General features: G+C 38.9%; 1 protein-coding gene across 1 annotated transcript in view; it reads left to right on the top strand.

Annotated features, from left to right (window-relative positions):
- ZNF385B (zinc finger protein 385B) overlaps positions 1-22,616 on the top strand; it is a 357,510-nt gene that overhangs the window by 272,799 nt on the left and 62,095 nt on the right. Inside the window, exon 5 of the mRNA XM_054723048.1 lies at positions 7,901-8,043. Within this exon, the coding sequence (XP_054579023.1) occupies positions 7,901-8,043 (143 nt within the window). The remainder of the gene's footprint in view (positions 1-7,900; positions 8,044-22,616) is intronic.

Genomic DNA, 22,616 nt, shown 5'->3' with positions numbered 1-22,616 from the left:
AACATTCAAGTGTATAACATTTCTGTTAGGTATATACTTAGAAGTGAAATTGTTGAGTCAGGTTATGTATATATTCAGATTTAGTAGATATCGTGGAATAGCTTTTAAAAGTTGTTGTAACAATACTTTAGATAAGAATTCTTGCCAACATTTGATAATCTGTCTTTCTTCATTGTTGCCATTCTTGTGGTATGTAATGTTATATCATTGTAATTTTAATTCATATATTCCTAATGACTAATTAAGTTAAACATGTTTTTGTATGTTTACAGGCCATTTTTAATACCTACTTTTGTGAAATATCCATTCAAGTCTTTTGCCCAATTTTCCTATTATATTGCCATTTTCTTATTGACTTGCAGGATTTCGTTATTCTAGATTCACGTCCTTTGTATATATAATAAACTAGTGGTCCAGTGCACAAAATTCGTGCACGGGGGAGGGGAGTGTTCCTCAGCCCAGCCTGCACCCTCTCCAATCTGGGACCCCTCGAAGGATGTCCTACTGCTGGTTTACAGAGATCAGGCCTAAACTGGCAGTCGGACATCCCTCTCACAATCCAGGACATCTGGCTCCCGCCACTCACCTGCCTGCCTGCCTGCCTGATTGCCCCTAACTTCTCTGCCTGCCAGCCTGCTTGCCCCCAACTGCCCCCCGCCTCTGGCCTTCTTGCCCCCAAATGCCCCCCTGCCAGCCAGATCACCCCCAACTGCCCCCCATGCCAGCCTGCTCATACCCAATTGCCCCCCTGCTGGCCTGCTCACTCCAAACTGCCCCCCCCACTGTCCTGATCACCTCCAACTGACCTCCACTAATGGCCTGCTCACCCCCAACTGGCCCCCCTGCTAGTCTCCTTACCCCCAACGGCCCCTGCCATCCCATCCTGGCCTGATCACCCCCCGGCGACCAAAGGTCCCAGCCCTTCCTTTTTTTCTTTTTTTTTTTTTTTTTCAGCACCTCCTTGAGTGGAGGCCAGGGCCTGCTGGAAGCAAGTATCTAGGATTTATTTATCTTCTATAATTAAAACTTTGTAGCCTTGAGTGGAGGCCAGGGCCGGCCAGGGTGGGAAGCTTGGCTTCCTCCATCGCTGGGAGCAACCCAAGCCTCCTGCTTGCTCCAGTTCCATGGCCAGCTGACATCTTGGTTGGGTTAATTTGCATACTCGCTCCTGATTGGATGGTGGGCGTGGCTTGTGGGTGTAGTGGAGTGATGGTTAATTTGCATGTTTCTCTTTTATTAGTGTAGATATCATCTCCCACTATATGGATGGCCTTTCCATTCCCTTGATAGTATTTTATTCTTACATTTTGATTATTAATAATAGAGTATGCTTATTAATTTTTATTAGAATCCTTTGTTTCCTATTTAAGAAACCTTTGCTTATTCCAAAGTCACAAAGATGTTCTGATGGATGAGGTTGGACTTAACCACTTTGTGCTTCAGTTTTTCATCTGTAAAAATTAGGCTATTAATAGTACCTTGTTTAATGGTTTATTGTGAGTATATGTATATATACTTATATATATATATACACACTTATATGTGCACATGCATATATACAGTTATGTAACATGTTTAGGATAGTATAAATGTACACATATGTAATATGCTTAGAGTAGTGCTGGCACACAGTATACACTTTGAAAATGTTATTGTGTGGCCCTTTCAGAAGCAAAACCCTTTACCAGTCACATCCCTATCACATAATCCACTCCTACTTGCCATGTTTTATGGTTTCTTGGTAAATTTGTTTTCCTCACATGCAGACTGATAATAGAAATAATGAGAGAAGGGGTAAAGGAGATGCTGGTTGGAGATTGTACTGATAAGAGGGAAAGTTACTTATATAAGGGGCAACAAAGCTGGGAAAGCAATAAAAAGAGAAAACTGGTAGAAAATCTGAAATGCTACTTATTTACTTTCATTAAAGAAATCTTTGGTAGTCCTATAACTGACATCATATCTAACTAATAGATATTTATATGTTAAGTTTTTTTATTTCAGTACTCATTAATCTTTTGCACTCGGATGTCGAGTGTGACTCGACACAGTTAGCATTAGAATAAAGGAATAAAGAAAAAAGCAAGAGAGTGCAAAGGGTTAATGCAGACATATATACTTATGGTATAAGAAGAAACTACTTCTGCAGAATCCTATCTAATAAAAGAGAAACATGCAAATTGATCAAAACTCTGCTACGTCCACAAGCCACACCCACCAGCCAATCAGGAGTGAGTATGCAAATTAACACAACAAATATGGTGGCGGCCACAGAGCTGGAGCAAGCAGGAGGCTTGGGTTGCCCCCAGCGATGGAGGAAGCCAAGCTTCCCACCCACCCTGGCCTTCCCTGGCCTCCACTCAAGGCTACAAAGTTTCAATTATAGAAGATAAATAAATCCCAGATACCAGGGCCGCCGCTTGGGTCACCAGGGGGCATGGCTGGCCTGCAAACTACCACAGGCCCCTCGCCCAGGCCACCCCATGCCCCAAGGGAACCCCCACCCTGATCCAGGACACCCTTCAGGGCAAAGCAGCCGGCCCCCACCTGTGCACCAGGCCTCTATCCTATCTAATAAAAGAGTAATATGCAAATTGACCATCACTCCAACACACAAGATGGCTGCCCCCATGTGGTCAAAGATGGCTGCCCCCATATGGACACAAGATGGCTGCCACAAGATGGCCAGCAGGGGAGGGCAGTTGGGAGGGACCAGGCCTGCAAGGGAGGGCAGTTGGGGGTGATCAAGCCTGCAGGGGAGGGCAGTTAGGGGTGACCAGGCCGGCCGAAGAGGGAAGTTGGAGGCGACCAGTCCGGCACGGAAGGGCAGTTGGGGGGGACCCAGGCCTGCAGGGGAGGGCAGTTGGTGGGGACCAGGCTGGCAGGGTAGCAGTTAGGCATCAATCAGGCTGGCAGGGGAGTGGTTAGGGGGTGATCAGACTGGCAGGCAGAAGCGGTTAGGGGCAATCAGGAAGGCAGGCAGGCAAGCAGTTGGGAGCCAGCAGTCTTGGATTGTGAGAGGGATGTCCAACTGCCCGGTAGGATCGGGCCTAAATGGGCAGTCAGACATCCCTTGAGGAGTCCCAGATTGGAGAGGGTTCAGGCTGGGCTGAGGGACACATGCCCCCGTGCACGAATTTCGTGCACTAGGCCTCAAGTATAGAATATATACATATTTGATTTGATTCTATAAATGGTTTTCCATGTAGACTTTCTATGATTTTGGCATACTCTCTTTTCTAAAGAATGAGGTGTGTTTTTTGTTTGTGTTATGGTATAGAAAGAAGAGCCACTAGGAATCCTCACAGCTATAATCTAAATAGGCCTTCAAAATTATATTTCAAAGGTCAAAGACTAAGTCAATAATTTCAAGTGTCACCTTGTCCTCAAATGAGGTTTTATTGTGATGGATTGTGACATAATCTGTTGACATAATAAGGCACCTATTATGTTATAGAGGCAGTTGGCTGAAATAATAGTTTTCTTTATGATCATAGCGATGAGTTGTCTTTCAGATATTATTGATTTCCTAGCTATAGATGACTACAACTTAGATTTTACCATCAAAATAAAATTTATGAGAGAGGGTTAATTACATTCTTATGGGAGACTATAAGGACATGTGTCATTTCCATGTTAGATCTTTGATGTATGCATGCTTGTATGTTGTATATAATTTTCATACAGGGAGTTTGATAAATATATATACATCAACTAGTATAAAAACCCTTATTATCAAATAAGGTAGAGCCCTATTATTACTTGATTCAGTATGATAGATATGAGATTATATCCTATGCATTCAAACAAAGCTATATAGAAGAGGTGTCTCAGATCATATTGCCAAATAGTTTAAACAACAAAGGTTGGTCCTGTTTCATGACAATAGTGATGTAAAGGATACATTACACCAGCCTTTGTGTTGAAATACCTGATCATTATATTTTCAATGTTTTTTCCCCTCAGTGAGTCTGAGTTTTATAGAAATTAAGCATTTTCTTGTGGGGTGCAATGCATTTTGACCAATTTTCTGCTTGTATTTCCCAATGACTTTTGTGTATCCCAAGGTGAAGAGAAATGTTTTCCAAAAGTAGCTGCAGCAGCAAAATCTGGAATAAGGTGACAAAGTGTTCAAAAACTGCAGAAAATGCACTCTGTCCCATTCATTTCCCATTTGCAAAAACTTGCTTTGAAGCAATCAACCTTGGTGAGGCAATATTAAAAGCAGGTTTTAAAAGTAAAAACAGCAAGGTTAAGGTGAGGGAATTGATGAAAACATAGTTTATATTTATTCAGAAGTACTTTAAAACAATCTGTGTTTAACATGGCAAATTGTCTGTCATTAAAATGCTAATGAAATGGTAAACAGCTGCTAAGTTTTTTATGCTAATGAATGGTGGCAGTTTAGTAGCTCTCAAGCCTTAAGTTTATTAGCATAGAAATTTGATTGGATAAGGGGATCATTGTACATTCTGACCTTTGTTGATGGAGCAATCTGTTTGTCAAGTTCCATGTTCCATTCTGTTTGATTTTAGTTTGTTAGTACTCTTGCCAGGCCCTCAGGGGCCTTGTATTACATAGTTGTTATCCAGCCACCATCATGGGCTTAGAATTTTCTTTTTTGGGGGGAGACCCACCATGGCAAAATAATTATACATTTGTTCATGAGGCAGCTTTAAATAGAATAATTCTGTAAAATGTTTATACTTTAGACTTTAACAATGATAATAATTGTAAATTGTAAAAGGCTGTTGATCTAATGAATCTGTTTTCAACTTAGCTAAGATTTTACAGCAAAGCTTTTCAAATAAATCCTATCTAATAAAAGAGTAATATGCAAATTGACTATCACTCCAACACACAAGATGGCTGCCCCCATGTGGTCAAAGATGGATGCCCCCATGTGGCCACAAGAGGGCCACCACAAGATGGCCAGCAGGGGAGGGAAGTTGGGGGCAACCAGGCCTGCATGGGAGGGCAGTTGGTGGTGACCAGTCTGGCAGGGGAGGGCAGTTAGGGGTGACCAGGCTGGCAGGGGAGGGCAGTTAGGAGTGACCAGGCCTGCAGGGGAGGACAATTAGGGGCAATGGGGCCAGCAGGGGAGCAGTTAGGCATCAATCAGGCTGGCAGGGGAGTGGTTAGGGAGGATCAGGCTGGCAGGCAGAAGCGGTTAGTGGCAATCAGGCAGGCAGGCAGGCAGGCAGGCAGGCGAGCAGTTGGGAGCCAGCAGTCTGGGATCGGGCCTAAATGGACAGTCGGACATCCCTCGAGGGGTCCCAGATTGGAGGCAGTGCAGGCTGGGCTGAGGGACACATACCCCCCACCCTGTGCATGAATTTCGTGCACTGGGCTTCTAGTATTTTAATAAGTGCCTTTTCAACATTTGACATATTGATATAATCATCTTGTATCTACAACTTCTGAAAGTTAGCAATGAATGTAATGTTACCTACATAGAAGAATAATTATAATTAAATGCAGGCTGCTTACATGGATGCCAGGCTGAGATCAGAGTCCTTACTTTGGCATCAGGAAAACAACCATTACTGTTAAATCTATACTTTTGGCAGATTCTCCTTTTGCTGACTTTATATTTCCTAATGGATGGGGTTGACCTGAATGAAGACTTGTCATTATAGATAAATGCTTCAGGTGCCTTTCTCGTTTTTCTGTTTTTAGGATCAATGTAAATGAGGTATGACTGTCTATTAAACACCATTGCCAGTAATGTTCTGGAATGATTCGAAATATGATGCAGAGTTCATTAAGGAAATTCATTACCAAAAATATCATTGAAATAGGAATTTTAATTATTCTGGGACACTGTATAAGAACATTGGTGAAAATTTTAATAGTTGGGAGCACTTTCCAATACTGTTCATTTCTTCTTGAAGTAAGAAGGGGATTATATGCATATAATAATTTGAAGTCCTGTGTAGGCATACAGGAGAAATTGGAATCCTTCCAGGGGTGGGGAACATTTTTCTGCCAAGGGCCATTTGGATATTTATAATATCATTTGTGGGCCATACAAAATTATCAATTGAAAAATAGCCTGCTGCCCTGACTGGTTTGGCTCAGTGGATAGAGCATCAGCCTGCAGACTTAAGGGTCCCAGGTTTGATTCCAATCAAGGGCATGTACCTTGGTTGCGGGTACATCCCCAGTAGGGGGTGTGCAGGAGGCAGCTGATAGATGTTTCTAGCTCTCTATCCCTCTCCCTTCCTCTCTGTAAAAAATCAATAAAGTATTTTTTTTAAAAGAAAAATAGCCTGCTATATATGGCCAAACATTTAGTTAACTCACCCCTGATGCCTTGGCAGGGCCAGACCAAATGATTTCACAGGCCTTATATGGCCCATGGGCTAGAGGTTCCCCACCCCTGCATACCCGGCTGGTGGTAATGTACAATAGTTCAGCTGTTTTTGGAAAATAGTCTGGAAGTTTTCAAAAGGTTAAACCTAACATATTACCATATGACCTAACAATCCCCAATTCCACTCTTAGGTAAATACCTAAAAAACTAAAAACATATGAAAACTTAGAAACAAGTGTTTATAGCGCTTTTATTAATAGAATAGCTAAAAAGTAGAAACAACCCAAATGCCCATCAACTGATGAATGAATAAGCAAAAGGTGGTACATCTACAGTGGAATATTAGCCAGCCTTAAAAAGGAATGAAATTCAGATATATAAGACAACATGGAAGAACTTTGAACACATTATGCCAAGTGGAAAAAGACAGTCACAAAAGACCTCATATTGTATGATGTGTCATTTAAATCAAATGCCCAGAATAGACAACTCTATAGAGGCAGAAAATAGATGAGTGGCTGCCAGGAACTGGGGGTGTCGGGAGGAAATGGGGAGTGACTGCTAATGGGAATGGAGATTCTTTTAGGAATTATGAAATGTTCTAAAGTTGTGGTGATGGTTGCACAACTCTGACCATGCTAAATAAACCATTGAATTGTACACTTTAAGTGGTTGAATTGTCTGGTGTGTGAAATAGGTCTGAAAAAAACTGTTACATATTTTAAAGGCATGCAGTGTCAGAACCTGTCTGGCAGAGCACCGCCTGCGCCAGCAGTAGCTTACCTGCTGTACGTGGAGGCCACCAGTTAAAGAAGAATGCTTGCTACCGGAGAGGAGTGCATTAAATCTCCTACACCTGGGTTAAGCCATATATCTAAAAAGATCATAGCTAATATCATTGTTAAAAGGAATAGCTGCCAAAATAATACAAGGTTCATTAGAAATAAAGACTGAAGATAAAAATTTGAGTTCCTGCCCCAACTCCTCTCGGTGACCCAGGTTGTGATAACCCCTTTAACCCCTCACTACCCATTTCCCACAAAGTAAAGGGCAATTTTCAGCTTCTTTTTTTAGAGAACAAATTGTTTGCATCGTAGTTTCTTAGGAGCAGACAGTAACTATAAGAATCCAAGATTCCTTCCCCTTGTAAAAAGCCTATAATCATCTCTGATTTGCATAAAACATGCCAACTAGTCACCAAATAACCGTATAGTGAAGAGCATCTGGCTTCAAGAGGCTCCTCCCCGCTTCTCCTACATTTTTGGCTAATCAGAGACAATGGTTAGACAACAGGATGATCTCATTCTGCCCCACCTGCCAGCAGGATCAGTGTACTGTTTATCTCAGGGGAGACTGAGCAGCCTGGGCTCTTGCCACAGGGAAGCATTTTGCATCACTGTCTTAGACAATGAGCAAGAAGACCCGTTTTGACTGTATTTTCTCCTCTTGTGCCATTTTCTTACTTCTAGAGTACCTTTCTTGCTTGCAGGTTGCGGCTCAGCGGTCTTATTTTTGCACCCTAGGTTGGAGAAGGAGATGGATGTGGGCAAGAGATTGAATTTATTTTTGTTTTGTTCTTGGCAGGCAGTACATGCCACACTACTACCCTTCCTGCTCTTGTGCGCACACCTACTCTGATGATGCAGCCTTCACTGGATATCAAACCATTTATGTCTTTTCCAGTGGACAGTAGTTCTGCTGTTGGACTCTTTCCAAATTTTAACACAGTGAGTAAATGCATTTTTATTTTGTGTCTTCCTCTGTTTCTTTTGTGAATAGGCAATTGGTATGGCCTGTTTCTAAAGTGCGTAATTTTAGACCATATATTGGTTATACTGCTCAGCTGTATTATGGAAGATAATGTGTCACCCATGGGAATTAGTCCAAATAATAGCCAGCATATTTATTTTACAACTATTTCCACAGACAGATTTTCATTTGTTGCTTTGAACAATTTTAATAACTTTTCAGTGGTGTGAGAACCCATATTATTTCTGGGATGCTGTTCACATGCTCAAGAACACAATTTAGAGCTATGAGCCACATTGATTTTTCCCTTCTACTACAAAGAAAAAAAAAGTGTATGCTTTATCTCCCTGGGTATATTTTTATTTGGGAGATATTTTAGATAAACACTCTTATACAAACAGAATTTTTATTTGAAGCCTTTTGTGGATTATGTGAATTTGACTCTATTAGTAACAAGAAAAATTCATTTAAATCTGCATATGTGTTGTCTGTATGACACCTTAACATCCCATTTAAAATGTAGGATAGGCCAGATGGCATGGACCTTTGAACCAGGAGGTCACTGTTTGATTCCTGGTCAGGACACTTGCCCTGGTTGTGGGCTCAATCCCCAGTGCGGGGCATGTAAGAGGCAGCCAATCAATGATTCTCTCTCATCATTGATGTTTCTGTCTCTCTCTCCTTCTCCCTTCCTCTCTGAAATCAATAAAAATATATTATAAAATAAAATGTATGATAAATATTAGAGAATTACCTGTTATTACCAATGTTCTTCATTCAGGTCAGCTGACCTTCAATCTGAATAAAAGACATTTTTCAGGTTAGAGAAGTAGAGCATGACATCTGCCAACAATAGAATTCAGCATAAAAAAAAAAAATCAGTCCATCATCAGATTACAGATGTATAGTAAGAGAGAAGATTAAAACCAGTTCAGGTGATTGCATGAATTATGTCTTGTTCGTCAATAAATACAATCAGTTGGGCGTGATGGTTGACATAAAGGATATAGCATTATAGAAGCTGCTGTAATCAAGAAAAAGAATTACATTATCAACACCACCAGACCTCGAGCATCTGCGGTACTGCCAAATGTTTCCTTTTGCAAACTTATCTTTTGTATGAAATGAAAACAGCAAGAGGATGATTTCTCAGAGGCTGTAAATAAAATCTGCTGACAGGCCTTCTGTTGTGGCTTTGCATTGGTAAGGTAATTAGAAGTTAGGGGATCAGTCAACTTTTTACGGAGAACTGGCCTTGACTTACCAAGTTAATAGTTGAATGGTTTTTTCTTCTTTGGGTTTTTCAGGGACAAATCAGACAGTACTTTTAAAAAGGCATTAAAAGGTGAGCATCATTTGTAGTGCAGTGGAACAGCTCGGTAAGATAGATCACACCTGCCCTGGTCACATTTCTCCATCAGAAGTGACCCCAAAGATTGTACCATTTCAGGGAGCTTGAACTCAAGCATGACTGTTGTAGACTCTATTGAAACACAGGTGGCATATTCCAAACATCACTAAATTCAGTTATTTACTTCTTAAAACATTTAGCTGGTGTTAGTGTTTTTGATTAATGTATCTTTGGAAGACAGCATTTGTAGCTATTGCACAAGTCCAGTTGCTGTCAGGAGGTAGCATTGATGATGTGGGTAGGCACAAGTGGCTCCTACTGTATTTCACCTCTGTATTTTTTTAATACAAGTAATGCATAGATACTTATTTCTAAGATTCAAATAAAACATTAACATCCAAAGAGCAAATACATATACGCATAACCCATGGACACAGACAATAGTGCTGTGAAGACTTGGGGAGGGGGTGGGAGCAGGGTGGAGGCAGTCAATGGGGAGTTTAAGGGGGCATCTGTAATACTTTCAACAATAAAGATAAAAAAATTTTAAAGAGCAAAATATGACGTTCACTATTCCCTACTCCTGCAAATAAACTTATTCCCTTCCAGAAGTATGTTATGTGCATACCTAAAAGGAACACAATCACAGTTGTCTTTTTATAATTATGATCAAATTAATACTATTCTCTAAGTCACTTTTTTCGGTTATCTAAATGTCTTAAATATACCTCTAAGTTCTTAAGGATTGTAAAACAAAAAAGTGGAAAGAATATGTTCATAAAGGGTTTTTTAAGATAAAAATAGTGTCATAATGGCTTATAATGTTGTGTAAGGCTTACTCATGTACTATCTTATCTTTTGTTTGTTTCTGTATTATACATAGTAATTAACCTTATGATACATTTGAGAATATCCAAGGAATAATTCTAGTAATAGAAGTTCTTTTGTTTCCTTTCTTGTAATAAAATAAGCTTGTAATTTTCCAATGAAAATACTTTTTGGTTAAGGTGAAGAATATAGTAAAGAACTATATTAAGTAATAATTTTCTCTATGTATTACATCAAAAGCATTTATTAGACAGAGATCCCTTTTGATAGTATGTTAAAAATTAAGTCATCACAGGGGACCCTCTATCATCTTGTAACAAAATGAATTTCTAGGATCATTGGAGGGTTTCCTATGATTTTTTTCACTAAACTGCAGTTTTAATTACTCTAACCCTTTCTCTAGAGGCTTTTCCATTATAGTGCTGAACTCTTCCCAACAGATTTCCTATGGTAATTTCATAAAAGTCACTGTCAACATTTTCCTAGAAAACCATTTGCATCACTAATAATAATTATACAAGATTATTATATATTTGTGATGGTTTATATCCTTCAAAGAACCCAGACTGTAGAATATTTGGGTAGACCATGATTATTATCTCTTATTGTCTAGAGGAGGAAAGAGAGTTAGTAAAGGAAGAACTGATATTTGAATTAGAATCTTCTGACTTTGAAACTCATATTCTGGCTCTTCTGTGTCATTAGCTCTTTTGGTACTTGTCACTTCCCACCTCTTTCATTGTGAACAAAGCTCAATCAGAAATCTTTTGTGTTCTTGTCTGGAAGCATGGTAGATGATTTTCACAGGAATCAAAAGTAGAAAGAGGAAAGGATTTTTTCCCCATCATTTATCCCCCCATACCCTCTTGTTTGAATGCATAATATGGACCTTTCTAGAAACAATAACTATGAAGCAGAAGATATTTTTAAAACAGTTATAATTTCTTGTTAGGCAATTTTTGTGTCTGCCGTGAGCTAAAGCCGACCCATTGTTAGCCAATTTTAAAAGTATATTCTACTCAGTAATCCACTTGTTCTTTGAAAACCGAGGTGAATGCTACTGTAATCACTATTTTTAAACAAGGATATTAGTAAATATAAGAAATATTTTAACTCATAATTATCAGTAGAATGAAAACAGTATACTTTGTGAACATAGCTCAAAGTTGAGAAATTCAAGTGTTGCTATTTTTTTAAATTTTATTAAATTTATTGAGGTGACATTGGTTATTAAGGTCATATAGGTTTCAAGTGTACATTTCTATGATATATTATCTTTATATTGCATATGTGACCACCTCTCAAAGTCAAATTATCTTCTGTCACCATATATTTGGTCCCCTTTTTCTTTTCCTCTCCCCAACCCCTTCCCTCTGGCAACCACCATATTGTTGTCTGTGTCTATGAATTTCAGTTTTATATCCCACATATGAGTGAAAAGGCTCTTAGCTTTTTCTGACTGACATACTTTGCTTAGTATAATATTCTCAAGGTCCATCTAGTCACAAATGGCAGTCATTTCTTATGGCTGAGTAGTATTCCATATTATATACATGCCATATCTTCTTTATCCAATCCTCTATTGAAGGACACTTTGGTTTTCTCTATGTCTTTGTCACCATGTTTATGGAGCAAATAATTTTTGACAAAGGAGCCAAAAAACACATGGAGAAAAGAAAGCGTCTTCATTAAATGATGCTGGAAAAATTGGAAAGCCACATACAAAAGAATGAATCTAGACTACAGTTTGGCCCCATATACAAAAATTAATTCAATATGTATCAAAGGCCTATGTATAAGATATGAAACAATAAATTACATAGAAAAAACCATAGGTACTAAACTTAGAGATCTTATTCGTAGAAAACACTTTATGAATTTGAACCCAAAGGCAAGGGAAGTAAAGGCAAAAATAAATAAATTGACTATATAAAAATAAAAAGCTTCTGCACAGCAAAATAAACTGCCAACAAAACAAAAAGGCAACCAACCGAATGGGAGAAGGTATTTGTAAACAACAGCTCTGACAAGGGGTTACTAAACAAAATATATGAAGAACTCATATGACTCAATACCAAACTATCCAACTAAAACATGTGCAGATGACCTGAGCAAACACCTCTCCCAAGAAGATCTACAAATGGCCAATAAAGATGTTCAACTTCACCAGCTGTTAGGGAAATGCAAATCAAAACTACAATGAGATACCATCTCACACCTGTTAGAATGGCTGTTATCGACAAGATAGGTAATAACAAGTGTTGGAGAGGTTGTGGAGAAAAAGGAACCCTCATTCGCTGCTAGTGGAAATGGAAACTGGTACGACCACTATGGAAAACAGTATGGCAGCTCCTCAAAAAATTAAGAATAGGGTTACCCTGTGACCCAGAAACCCCTCTTCTAGATATCTACCGAAAAACTCAAAAACATTTATTCACAAGACATATGCACCCCTAAGTTCATTGCAGCATTATTCATGGTGCTATTTTCTTTATGTGGATTTAATGTATAGATGGAAATCACTGATAATTTATGATATATATGCAGAGTATCTCAAAAAATGTATACACATTATAGCTCAATTTTGAAAATTAAGTGTATTTTAATAAACACTGCCTTTATAATTATTCAAAGTGTGTGTATGCATTTATATATAAAGTGTATATACTTCTCTCTCTCTCATTACATAGATATATGTAAAGTAATGGTTTCCTCTTGTTTTTACAGTGGAGTATGATAATGTTACATCAGAAACATAGCAAGAATGAAGTGGGATTCTGTCAGATTCCAAAACAGAATAGGCGCCTGTTCTCTCGTGAAGTGTACACAATTAAGAGATGTGCGGCAGAGCATTTGTTTAGTGGCTGTCTTGCCTTATGCTCCACGGCTGACATAATCTCTCTCAGTGTTTATATGTGAAGAGTAAGGAAGTAATTCTAGACGGTGACCCAGCAGAGTTATGAAGAGCATTGCTCTGGAAAATGGCAATCACTGATAATTTATGATGGGCTGTATGTCAAGGATGCATGTCTGGAGAACGATGATGTTAACGTGGCACTTCAGCAGCTGTACTTTAGAGAGGCGCTGTGTTGAGCCACTTATAGGTAAAAGGCTGTGCAAACAAAAACATAAATTTTCAAAGATCTGGACCTTTATATCTGAAGCCTAATAGGCTTCTCTGCCTGGCTACCCACTAATGTGCACCTCAAACCCTGCCACTGCACCTTCAATTATTTGTTGTTCAGGACTCAACTTAGCTATCACCTCCTTCACAGGAAATCTTCTGTGACTCTTCATGTCTGGATTAAATGTCCACTCTCTGTATTTTCAAAGTATCCCCAGATTACCTCCACTATTGTAGTTGGTCCACCACAGTCTAATTACCTGATTATCTATCTTGCTCACCAGAATGCCAGGTCCTTGAGAACAGGAGCTACATCTCATTTATCTGTGTATGCTTGTTGTCTGGCCCACATGCATAATAATACCTTTTTTGAAGGAAGAAGGAAAGGTCCCCAGTTCCTTGGTTTTGAATGTTCATGTTTCCGCATCCAGCGAAGGGAATGCCAAGATTTCTGCACTCCCAAGTGCGGCGTGATGGGCTCTGGTGTTTACTTTTGTTTTTATTTTCCTGAGAACTGTCTTTTTTAATCTAAAGGCAATAATTAGTTACAAACTTTTCCCCAGCTATAGTTCCAGCTTTCCCTGTTTGGTTGGTGTGGAAACTTTGCAAGTATCTACTAAGTTCCTATACTAAACCCCAGTTTCAAGAGCATTTAGTGAGAAAACAAAGTCATTAGTTACTAAATTTTATTGAAAACATAGTCTAAACACTAAAGAGTTCTGGGTTTTAGAGAAAAGGTAAATAAAATTACCGTAGGGCCCAAGAAACTTGTAAGAAATAGAATAAATACACTACAAAAGACAAGAAAATAAACCCAAGAAATATAGACAGGATGGAAATAGTTACTGAACTACTATAATGTTCAAGAAATAATTATTTTTGTATGCTAGTAGAGCTTTTCATTATTTTTTTATTCACTGTACTTTAAATGCCAAATGCTCCATGGACATCCTCTGGTTATTATACATAATGTTTTGGTAGCTTCCAAAATCTGCAATAGGATTTCTCCTATTAGATTTAGAATCTACCATCTCCTTTAGTGTGAATCCAATTTTTATCATTGTTCAACTGGGATAATACTTGGTGTTTAACAATTGAGTTAATACTTAATTTTAAATTCTCCTTAAGAAGATACTTCTTCAGCACTGGCCAGTGTGGCTCAGTTGGTTGGAGCATCATCCATCATCCCACACACCGAAAGGTTGCAGCTTCAATTCCAGTCAGAGCACATACCTGGGTTTTGTGTTCCATCCCTGGCACATGCAGGAAGCAGTCGATCAAAGCTTCTCTCATACATTGGTCTCTCTCTCTCTCTCTCTCTCTCTCTCTCTCTCTCTCTCTCTCCCCTCCTCCTCCTCCTCCTCCTCTCTAAAATCAGTAAAACTTACCCTTGGGTAAGGGGTGGAAAAAAAAGATACTCTTCAGAACTCTTCAGAATTGAAATAAATTGCATATTTACCACAATGGATAGTATCAATCCTATATAATAAAGAGGTAATATGCAAATTGACCCTCACATCCTCCCACAAGATGGCCACCCCCATGTGGTCAAAGATGGCCACCACAAGATGGCTGGCAGGGGAGGGCAGTTGGGGGCGACCAGGTTGGCAGGGGAGGATAGTTGGGGGGGACCAGGCCTGAGGGGAGGGCAGTTAGGGGCGACCAGGTTGGCAGGGGAGGACAGTTGGGACCAGGCCTGCAGGGGAGGGCAGTTGAGGGTGACCAGGCCTGCAGGGGAGGGCAGTTGGGGGGGACCGGGCCTGCAGGGAAGAGCAGTTGGGGGTGACTGGACTGGCAGGGGAGGGCAGTTGGGGGCAACCAGGCCAGCAGGGGAGGGCAGTTGGGGGTTACTGAGCCAGCAGGGGAGGGCATTGGGGGTGTGGGGCTGTCAGGGAGGGCAGTTGGGGGTAATTGGGCTGGCAGGGGAGCAGTTAGGCATCGATCAGGCTGGCAGGGGAGTGGTTAGGGGGTGATCAGGCTAGCAGGCAGGCAAACAGTTGGGAGCCAGCAGTCCTGGATTGTGAGAGGGATGTCTGACTGCCGGTTTAGGCCCGATCCCACTAGACATCTGGTAGTCGGACATCCCCCTAGGGGTCCCAGATTGGAGAGGGTGCAGGCTGGGCTGAGGGACACCCCCCCCCCCAGTGCACACATTTCATGCACCAGGCCTCTAGTTTAGTATAATAAAGTAAGTATAGTAGAAGACATATACACACATGCTGTAATGACTGAATGTTTGTATCCTCCTCTCCAAATTCATATATTGAAATCCTAACACTCAAGTGAAAACATTTAGAGAAGTAATTAAAGTTAGATGAGGTCATAAGGGTGGGACCCTCATAATGAATTAGTGCCCTTCTAAGAAGAGATCTCAGAGAGCTTTCCCTCATTTCACCATGTAAGTACATTGTGCAAATACAGCCATTTCTAAGCCAACAAGAAACTTCTCACCAGAATATGTCCATGATCTTGGACTTCCCTCCTCCAAAACTATGATAAAATAAATTTCTGTTATATAAGCCACCCAGTCTGTGGTATTTTGTTACGGTAGCCCAACCAGACTAAGATACATGTCCAATGTATATATTGTATGTGATGATGTGTCGATCAAGTTTCTTTTTAACAGCCGTATATTGGGAACATGTACAAATGTATTTGTTGGACTTCCCAGAGCTATAGCTATAGGCAAGAGCTGCCTCGAAACCACAGTCACCTGTCAGTTTCTCTGCAGATTGACAGGTGTGTTCTATGCTTATTTTAAATGTCTTTGTCAGTTCTGTCATGTTTTTTCAATTTCTGCAGGAAAGCACAAGTACAATGGAGGTCACTGCTGCTTTATTGCAAGAGACTCAACAATCATATTTTTGTGAAAAATAATCTGATTTTTACTTCCAACCTTGAAATTATTTTTTTTCCTGATGCATGAACAAATATATGGAACAGAGTAAATATTATTCCTAAAAGTGTGAAGTCCCAAATTGCTATATGATTCTTTGAATCATTCATGACAGACTGTGAAATGATCTGTATGTTTACCATTTATTTTATCATTCTAGATTCTTTGAAATTATGGGTCATTCATAGTTTGGCAATAGCAACAAATTTTTAAATTTTGTCTTTCTTGTAATAGAATTAATAATATATATATATCCAGGAGATCTAAAACAAAGGAATTGGGAGTCAGAAGTCACATTTTGCTATTAATTCATGCCATACTTCCTATGAAGTGTTCTTGTAGGGAAACCTGAAGTAAGCAGAACATTTAGCATTTTTATCTGCTTTTAATGCCTTTATCGACTTAATTAAGTCCTCATTTAAATACTTGGATACATATTTTTCTTTTATTTGAATTTTTATTTAATTTGATTTAAGAAAAAATACTCTCCCTCTTCAAATGCAACCCAAATGTGAATTTTTGCTGAGGAGTTTTCTTTTTTATTCTATAATGCTTTACTGTCACTAAAAAGTTATATATTCCGTATTTCCTACTAGTATGTCTAACTACTTGAAATGACACATCCGTCTCAGTCATATATAAAAAGAGAGAGAATATGGTTGATTTCTTACTTTTAGGATGTGTTTAAAATATATTGAAGAATAATACTATTTTATATGTGGTAAAGAAATGTATAGTATTAAAATATACCAAGTTGAAATTTTCATGGTTACTCTAATTTACTAGAAAAAGAAGAGAATGGCCTAAAACGGCACTTAGGCAAGTGAACAGCAGTACTACCCAGATCATTAGAAAAAAAGATGGTTCTAGAAAATCTTTGAAATGTGGTACGAAACTAATGAAGATTTAGTACACATATTTAAGCATAGATTCCTGACTAGAAAATTTTTATCCCTGTTAAATGTGACAGAGTGAAAAATTATGTAAACATGACCGCTAGAAGGAAAAAGTACTACATCTTCATTATTGTCTACCTTTCCCCTTGAAACCACAAACATGTCCTTTTTATTTTTTTAATATATTTTATAAATTTTTTGCAGAGAGGAAGGGGGATGGATAGAGAGTTAGAAACATAGATGAGAGAGAAACATCGATCAGCTGCCTCCTGCACACCCCCTACTGGGGATATGCCTGCAACCAAGGTACATGCCCTTGACCAGAATCGAACCTGGGACCCTTCAGTCCGCAGGCCAACACTCTATCCACTGAGCCAAACCGGTTAGGGCAAATGTGTCCTTTTTAAATGTAACTCATGTCCCTTGCCTTATTCAAAGGTCTCAAGATTTATCTACTAAAGACTTTGTGTTTACATCTCCCTTTCTCTGCTGACTCTTGAAACCCTTTTAGAAAATGCCAGTATTATTTGTATGTATAGGTACATGTATGTTTATATAATGTGTGGTCATATGTGTTTTTTCCCTAATTAAATTGCTTGTTCAGGGTACCTGAACAAAGCATTCATTCATAACCACCTACTGAATGTGTGCATGTGCCAGTCATCGTGCTAAGGAGGAGTTATAGCGAATAAGACAGAAGCTATTCACTGTCTGATGGAAATTACTTCCTTCTCTTCTATAATTCACCATAGCATAATAGAGGAGTCTGCTCACAGAGAATAACAGTCAGTTCAGTTAATTAAAGCTGCCTGAAAACAACAGAGCAAGACGTTGATGGGCCTTCATGGGGTACGAGAACACAGGAGCTCAAAAAAAGAGGCATCCGCAGTCTCACCATGCTCTGTCCTCTTGCGTGTCCCTTTCATTATCCTAGTCTCAACCTCATATGGCTCTGGGGCTTCATCGTTAGTGCTAGGGTTTCAAGGATTATGTGTACTTGGAGGGTACATCAGATTTTCTGGCAAGACCGGTCTTCAGTCTTGTCGCTGTTCCAGCTCAGCATTTTTCAAGAGTAGTGTCAACTTGGAAAAAGTGTCTATGTCAGGCCCTCTTCTTAAAAAAAAAAAATTATTCTTAACAAATTGTCAGTTAATATAAAAAGGTAAAAACAACAACAACCTTGTTCTGAAGGTCTCTCAATGAATGAGCTTTTCTGTGCCTGTGGTAAAGTAGAAGAGTTTAATAAATATAAAAAGTAGCAAAATATTATTGGGCATTCCCTCCAGCCCAGAATATGTATTTCTGAATTGGTTGCTCTATAAACATCAATTGATGGTGCTGTTCCCTGAGAAACTTTTATCAAAACCTGGGGAACCCATCCAATAGCACAGAGCATCTTTTTTCCTCCCTCTCTCTAGATTCTTGTATTCAAAATTACGTCTCAAATCTCTTTGGGAAAGAGAAAAGCATCTTTTGGGATATTCCAGTCCCTTTACTTTTATAGTTGATGTTGAGGGTGCTGAAGATGAATTGAAGTGCTACTTAGCAATCTGTGAAGTTTCAACATCTTTGTGGAGCTCAGTAGGAATCTTCGGAAAATACTTTTTCAGAGATTTAGCTGTCAATTTGGGTTTTCTTGCCCTCCTTTTTGTGTCCTGATGCTTGAAGTAAGATGAAAAAAAAACCCCATAAATTATATAAACAATACCTAATTTTTATGGAATTCTAGTATCAGGGGGCTTTAGCATACTTTTTAAAATATGTTTTTGTTGATTTTCAGAGAGAGGAAGGGAGAGGGAGAAAGAGAGACATCAATGATGAGACAGAATCATCAATTGGTTGCCTCCTGCACACCCCCTACTGGGGATGGAGCCTGCAACCCAGGTATGTTCCCTGACCAGGAATCAAACCGTGATCTCTTGGTTCATAGGTCAATGCTCAACCACTGAGCCACACCAGCCAGGCGGGCTTTAGCATATTTGAAACACATTCTACAATTAGTTTTTTAAAATTCATCCATATATGAAATAGGCTACATGTGTCATTGTTGTACTCTTTTTTTACAAATCAGAAGATTGAGGAATATAATCCAATCTTCTAATTTCTTCCAGCAGGCAGCTCTGCCACTGAAAGGGGAAAAGCTAAATATTAGACAAGAGCTGGTCTCCACCCTACCACTTCCTAAACTTAAATGTGTGTATTACTCACAGGTTATTCATGTGAGGCATCGTTTTTAAAGTACCCAATAAATCCTGTGGCTCCTAAAGTCAGGTTGAAATACCCTCCTTTGCAGTATATTCTATAGAAGATGGGGTTTTATTCCTTGTCCGTTTTAATACTTGTTTTCCCTTGTTGTGGACAGTTTCTAGAGTCAGGATCTGAGTGGTATAATAGAACATACTAGTATATCTGATCTCTTTTACAGGCTTAGGATTTATATATAATTAGAGGTGTACAGAAAGTCTCCAACAATTAAGAACATGTGTCTGGGTCTAATTTCTTTGTTTTCTTCATGCAGACACCAAAGTTCCATAATATGTAAAATGGTCCATTGTCATAATAACATAAGCCACCAAATCTCTATTTCCCAAAACGAGCTGAAGCTATTAGATGCTAAAATGACTCCTAATAGCCGCTATCACATGGCATATACTTGTTTTAACTTTTGAAGTACTTACCTTCTAAAGGAAATTGTGACATTCGTTTATTTAGTCAGTCACTCATTCATCGGGTATATCCCACCTCTTCCCAAAAGCAACTTGGAGCATTATCTCTCAGAGAAGTAACGCTGCTTGACTTGTTCCAAAGAAAGCTTCTAACAGTCCTACCTGACCTTGACTCTGCTTCATGCCATCTGGGGTGGCAGGAGCCCAAGTGGAGGGGAGAGGTGGGTAGAGCCACCGACTTCATTGCATAGGGGGTGAGCACTGAACTCAGAGACTTGCATCTAGACTAATTTTATTTTATCTTGAGAAAACCACTTTACTCCACTTCTCATTTGAAAACTATGGATGATGTAACGTATACCACTACCTCATTAAAATCTGAGTTATGTTTATGGAGAATTGAGGATATGACTTAATATCTAGAAAATTTCTGGAATTTAATGGGGGCTTAGAAAAAAATTATAACTATATAACATATCACCATACTATTTTTAGTAATTTAAAATACCCATGAATATAAAGTGAGATAATGTTTATTTAAAAACTCTTAAAACAGCAAAACCATTTCTTATAAATGATATTAAGATTTTATGGCTATTTCTATCACTTTGAGCTCTTCTTTCTTAACTACCTTAAATAAACCAAGTTATGTTTATCAGTGGGGCTCCTGAGGCTACTAGCTGTGTGCATTGGAGCAATCCTAATTAAGTAGATGGTAAGGATATACATATGGCCAAGACACGGTTCTGGAATTAAGAAATTTACACTCAGTTTAAAGTAGCCATGCCTAGAACTAAGCAGGTGCTCAATTTATGTTAGCCGAATGAGACAATAGTAGGGCATTCTTAAAGATCAGTATCACCTGACTGCTGAAAGCAATGAAGAGAGGCTACAACTGTATTAGGAGCAGGACTGAGGAGAGGGTACCGTATTTTCTGGCGTATAAGACGACTGGGCTTATAGAAGATTTTCCTGGGTTAAAAAGTCATCTTATACGCCGGAAAATACGGTACTTTGAGTGGAGGCTGGGAATAACTGCAATTGGTTTGGTTGGATTACATTTTTTCTTGTTTACCTTCAATGATGTTTAGATTTTAAAGACAATGTATAAAGGTATTTTGAACATGAGAACTGTGTACCTATGACACATTGTCAGTGAGTCCTAAGACGTAACAATGTTTTCTGTTATACTTTTAAAATACTGCTGATTTCCAAACACAGAACTGTTCTTCTCAAATTATGCATTAATCAAATTGACATTAGTTAAAATAGCAATTTTTAAAAATATTTTAAACTCGTCATAGTAGTCATCGTATTGTGTTATCTTTCCTGTAGTGATAGTGAAAATTTATTCTAAAATTTTTTTTGGCTTTTTGACTGTTACAGATCTCCCCTTACCGCTCCTCCCTCTTTTTTCCTGAATTTAAATCACCAATCACATCAGAAGTACCCACTTAACCTGTGCCCTGAACAGTGACATCTAACTCTAAATTTGATGCTTACTCAAAACAGATTAGCAGTTTTATATCCTGTTCTAAAATATTGCATAGATCTTAAGGGTATGTATATATGTAGGTAAACTTTTTTTATTTTTCAGAATACAAGTATTAGCCTAAATGAAACTTTAAAAATTATGCAAGCCAAGATAGTCAGAGCTCCATAGCTATTAGGAACAGCAGAGAAATGTATCAATCTTTAGACTTCTGTGCCTTTGGGGGTGGGGGGAGGAGAGGCTTAAAATAGATACTTTTAAAATCAGTTCTTTCATAAAAGAACTTTCCAGAAAGGCAGCCTGTAGCACATAGCTCATCGCTCCTTGTGCAATCAGGCCCTCTATTGTCTTCTGAGAGACAGGCATGGCCCCTTTGAAAGGTGAGTATCTTCTGCAGAAGCACTGTGACACCCAGATTCTGGGGAACCATCATTGTGTTACAGAGCAAGAGTAATATCAGAATTTCCTAGGAATCAGTCATCACAGGAAGTTAGCAGCAATTCATAGACTCCTTTTTGTGTTTGCTTCAGCCTCACCGGTAATCAGAGAAGATTATAGTCTCCATTTCAGCCTTCCTATCACTGAAATACTCTTTCTCTGCCAAGAACATGATTGATTTCCAGAGGCCAGCATTTTATTTTTAATATATTTTTTGAATGTATGTTTATTGATTTCAGAGAGGAAGGGAGAGAGATAGAAACATCAATGATGAGAGAGAATCATTGATCGGCCATCTCCTGCATGCCTCTTACTGGGGATCGTGCCCTGACCGGAATCTAACCATGACCTCCTGGTTCATAGGTTGACGCTCAACCACTGAGCCACGCTGGCCGGAGCTCCAGAGACCAGCTTTTAACCACAGTTCTAGGAGACCACTCCCGCTGCAATGGTTTAATAACTGTCAACAATGGTTATTGTAATATTGTTGAGGCAGGAATTTTGTGATTCATGAATAATTACATGAAATCTTTTAAATTAAAATAACATAATTTCTCATGTTGTTAGATATAGGTACTTGTCCAATTTTAGTAAAAGAGTTAGAGATTGGAGGTTGGGAAAGACAGAGGGGTGAATAAAAATTTCAAATGAGTATTGTGAAGACTCTAAGTGCCAAGCCTCCTGATATTCTGAATTTCAGAAGGAAACAACAGAATAATTCAGAAACATTTCTGAAAAATCTTCATAATGAATAGGTAGATTATAAATACAAATGATTTTTGCTTCGTAACATTAAAACTGTAAAAACTTTCATGAATGTTACTGAGGGATTTTGTGTTTCATGACAATTTGCTATGTGG

Source organism: Eptesicus fuscus, chromosome 11 (genome assembly GCF_027574615.1).
Source record: "Eptesicus fuscus isolate TK198812 chromosome 11, DD_ASM_mEF_20220401, whole genome shotgun sequence".
Lineage (NCBI taxonomy): Eukaryota > Metazoa > Chordata > Mammalia > Chiroptera > Vespertilionidae > Eptesicus > Eptesicus fuscus.
The sequence above is the reverse complement of the archived record's forward strand: the minus strand, read 5'-3'. Positions and strand labels throughout refer to the sequence as shown.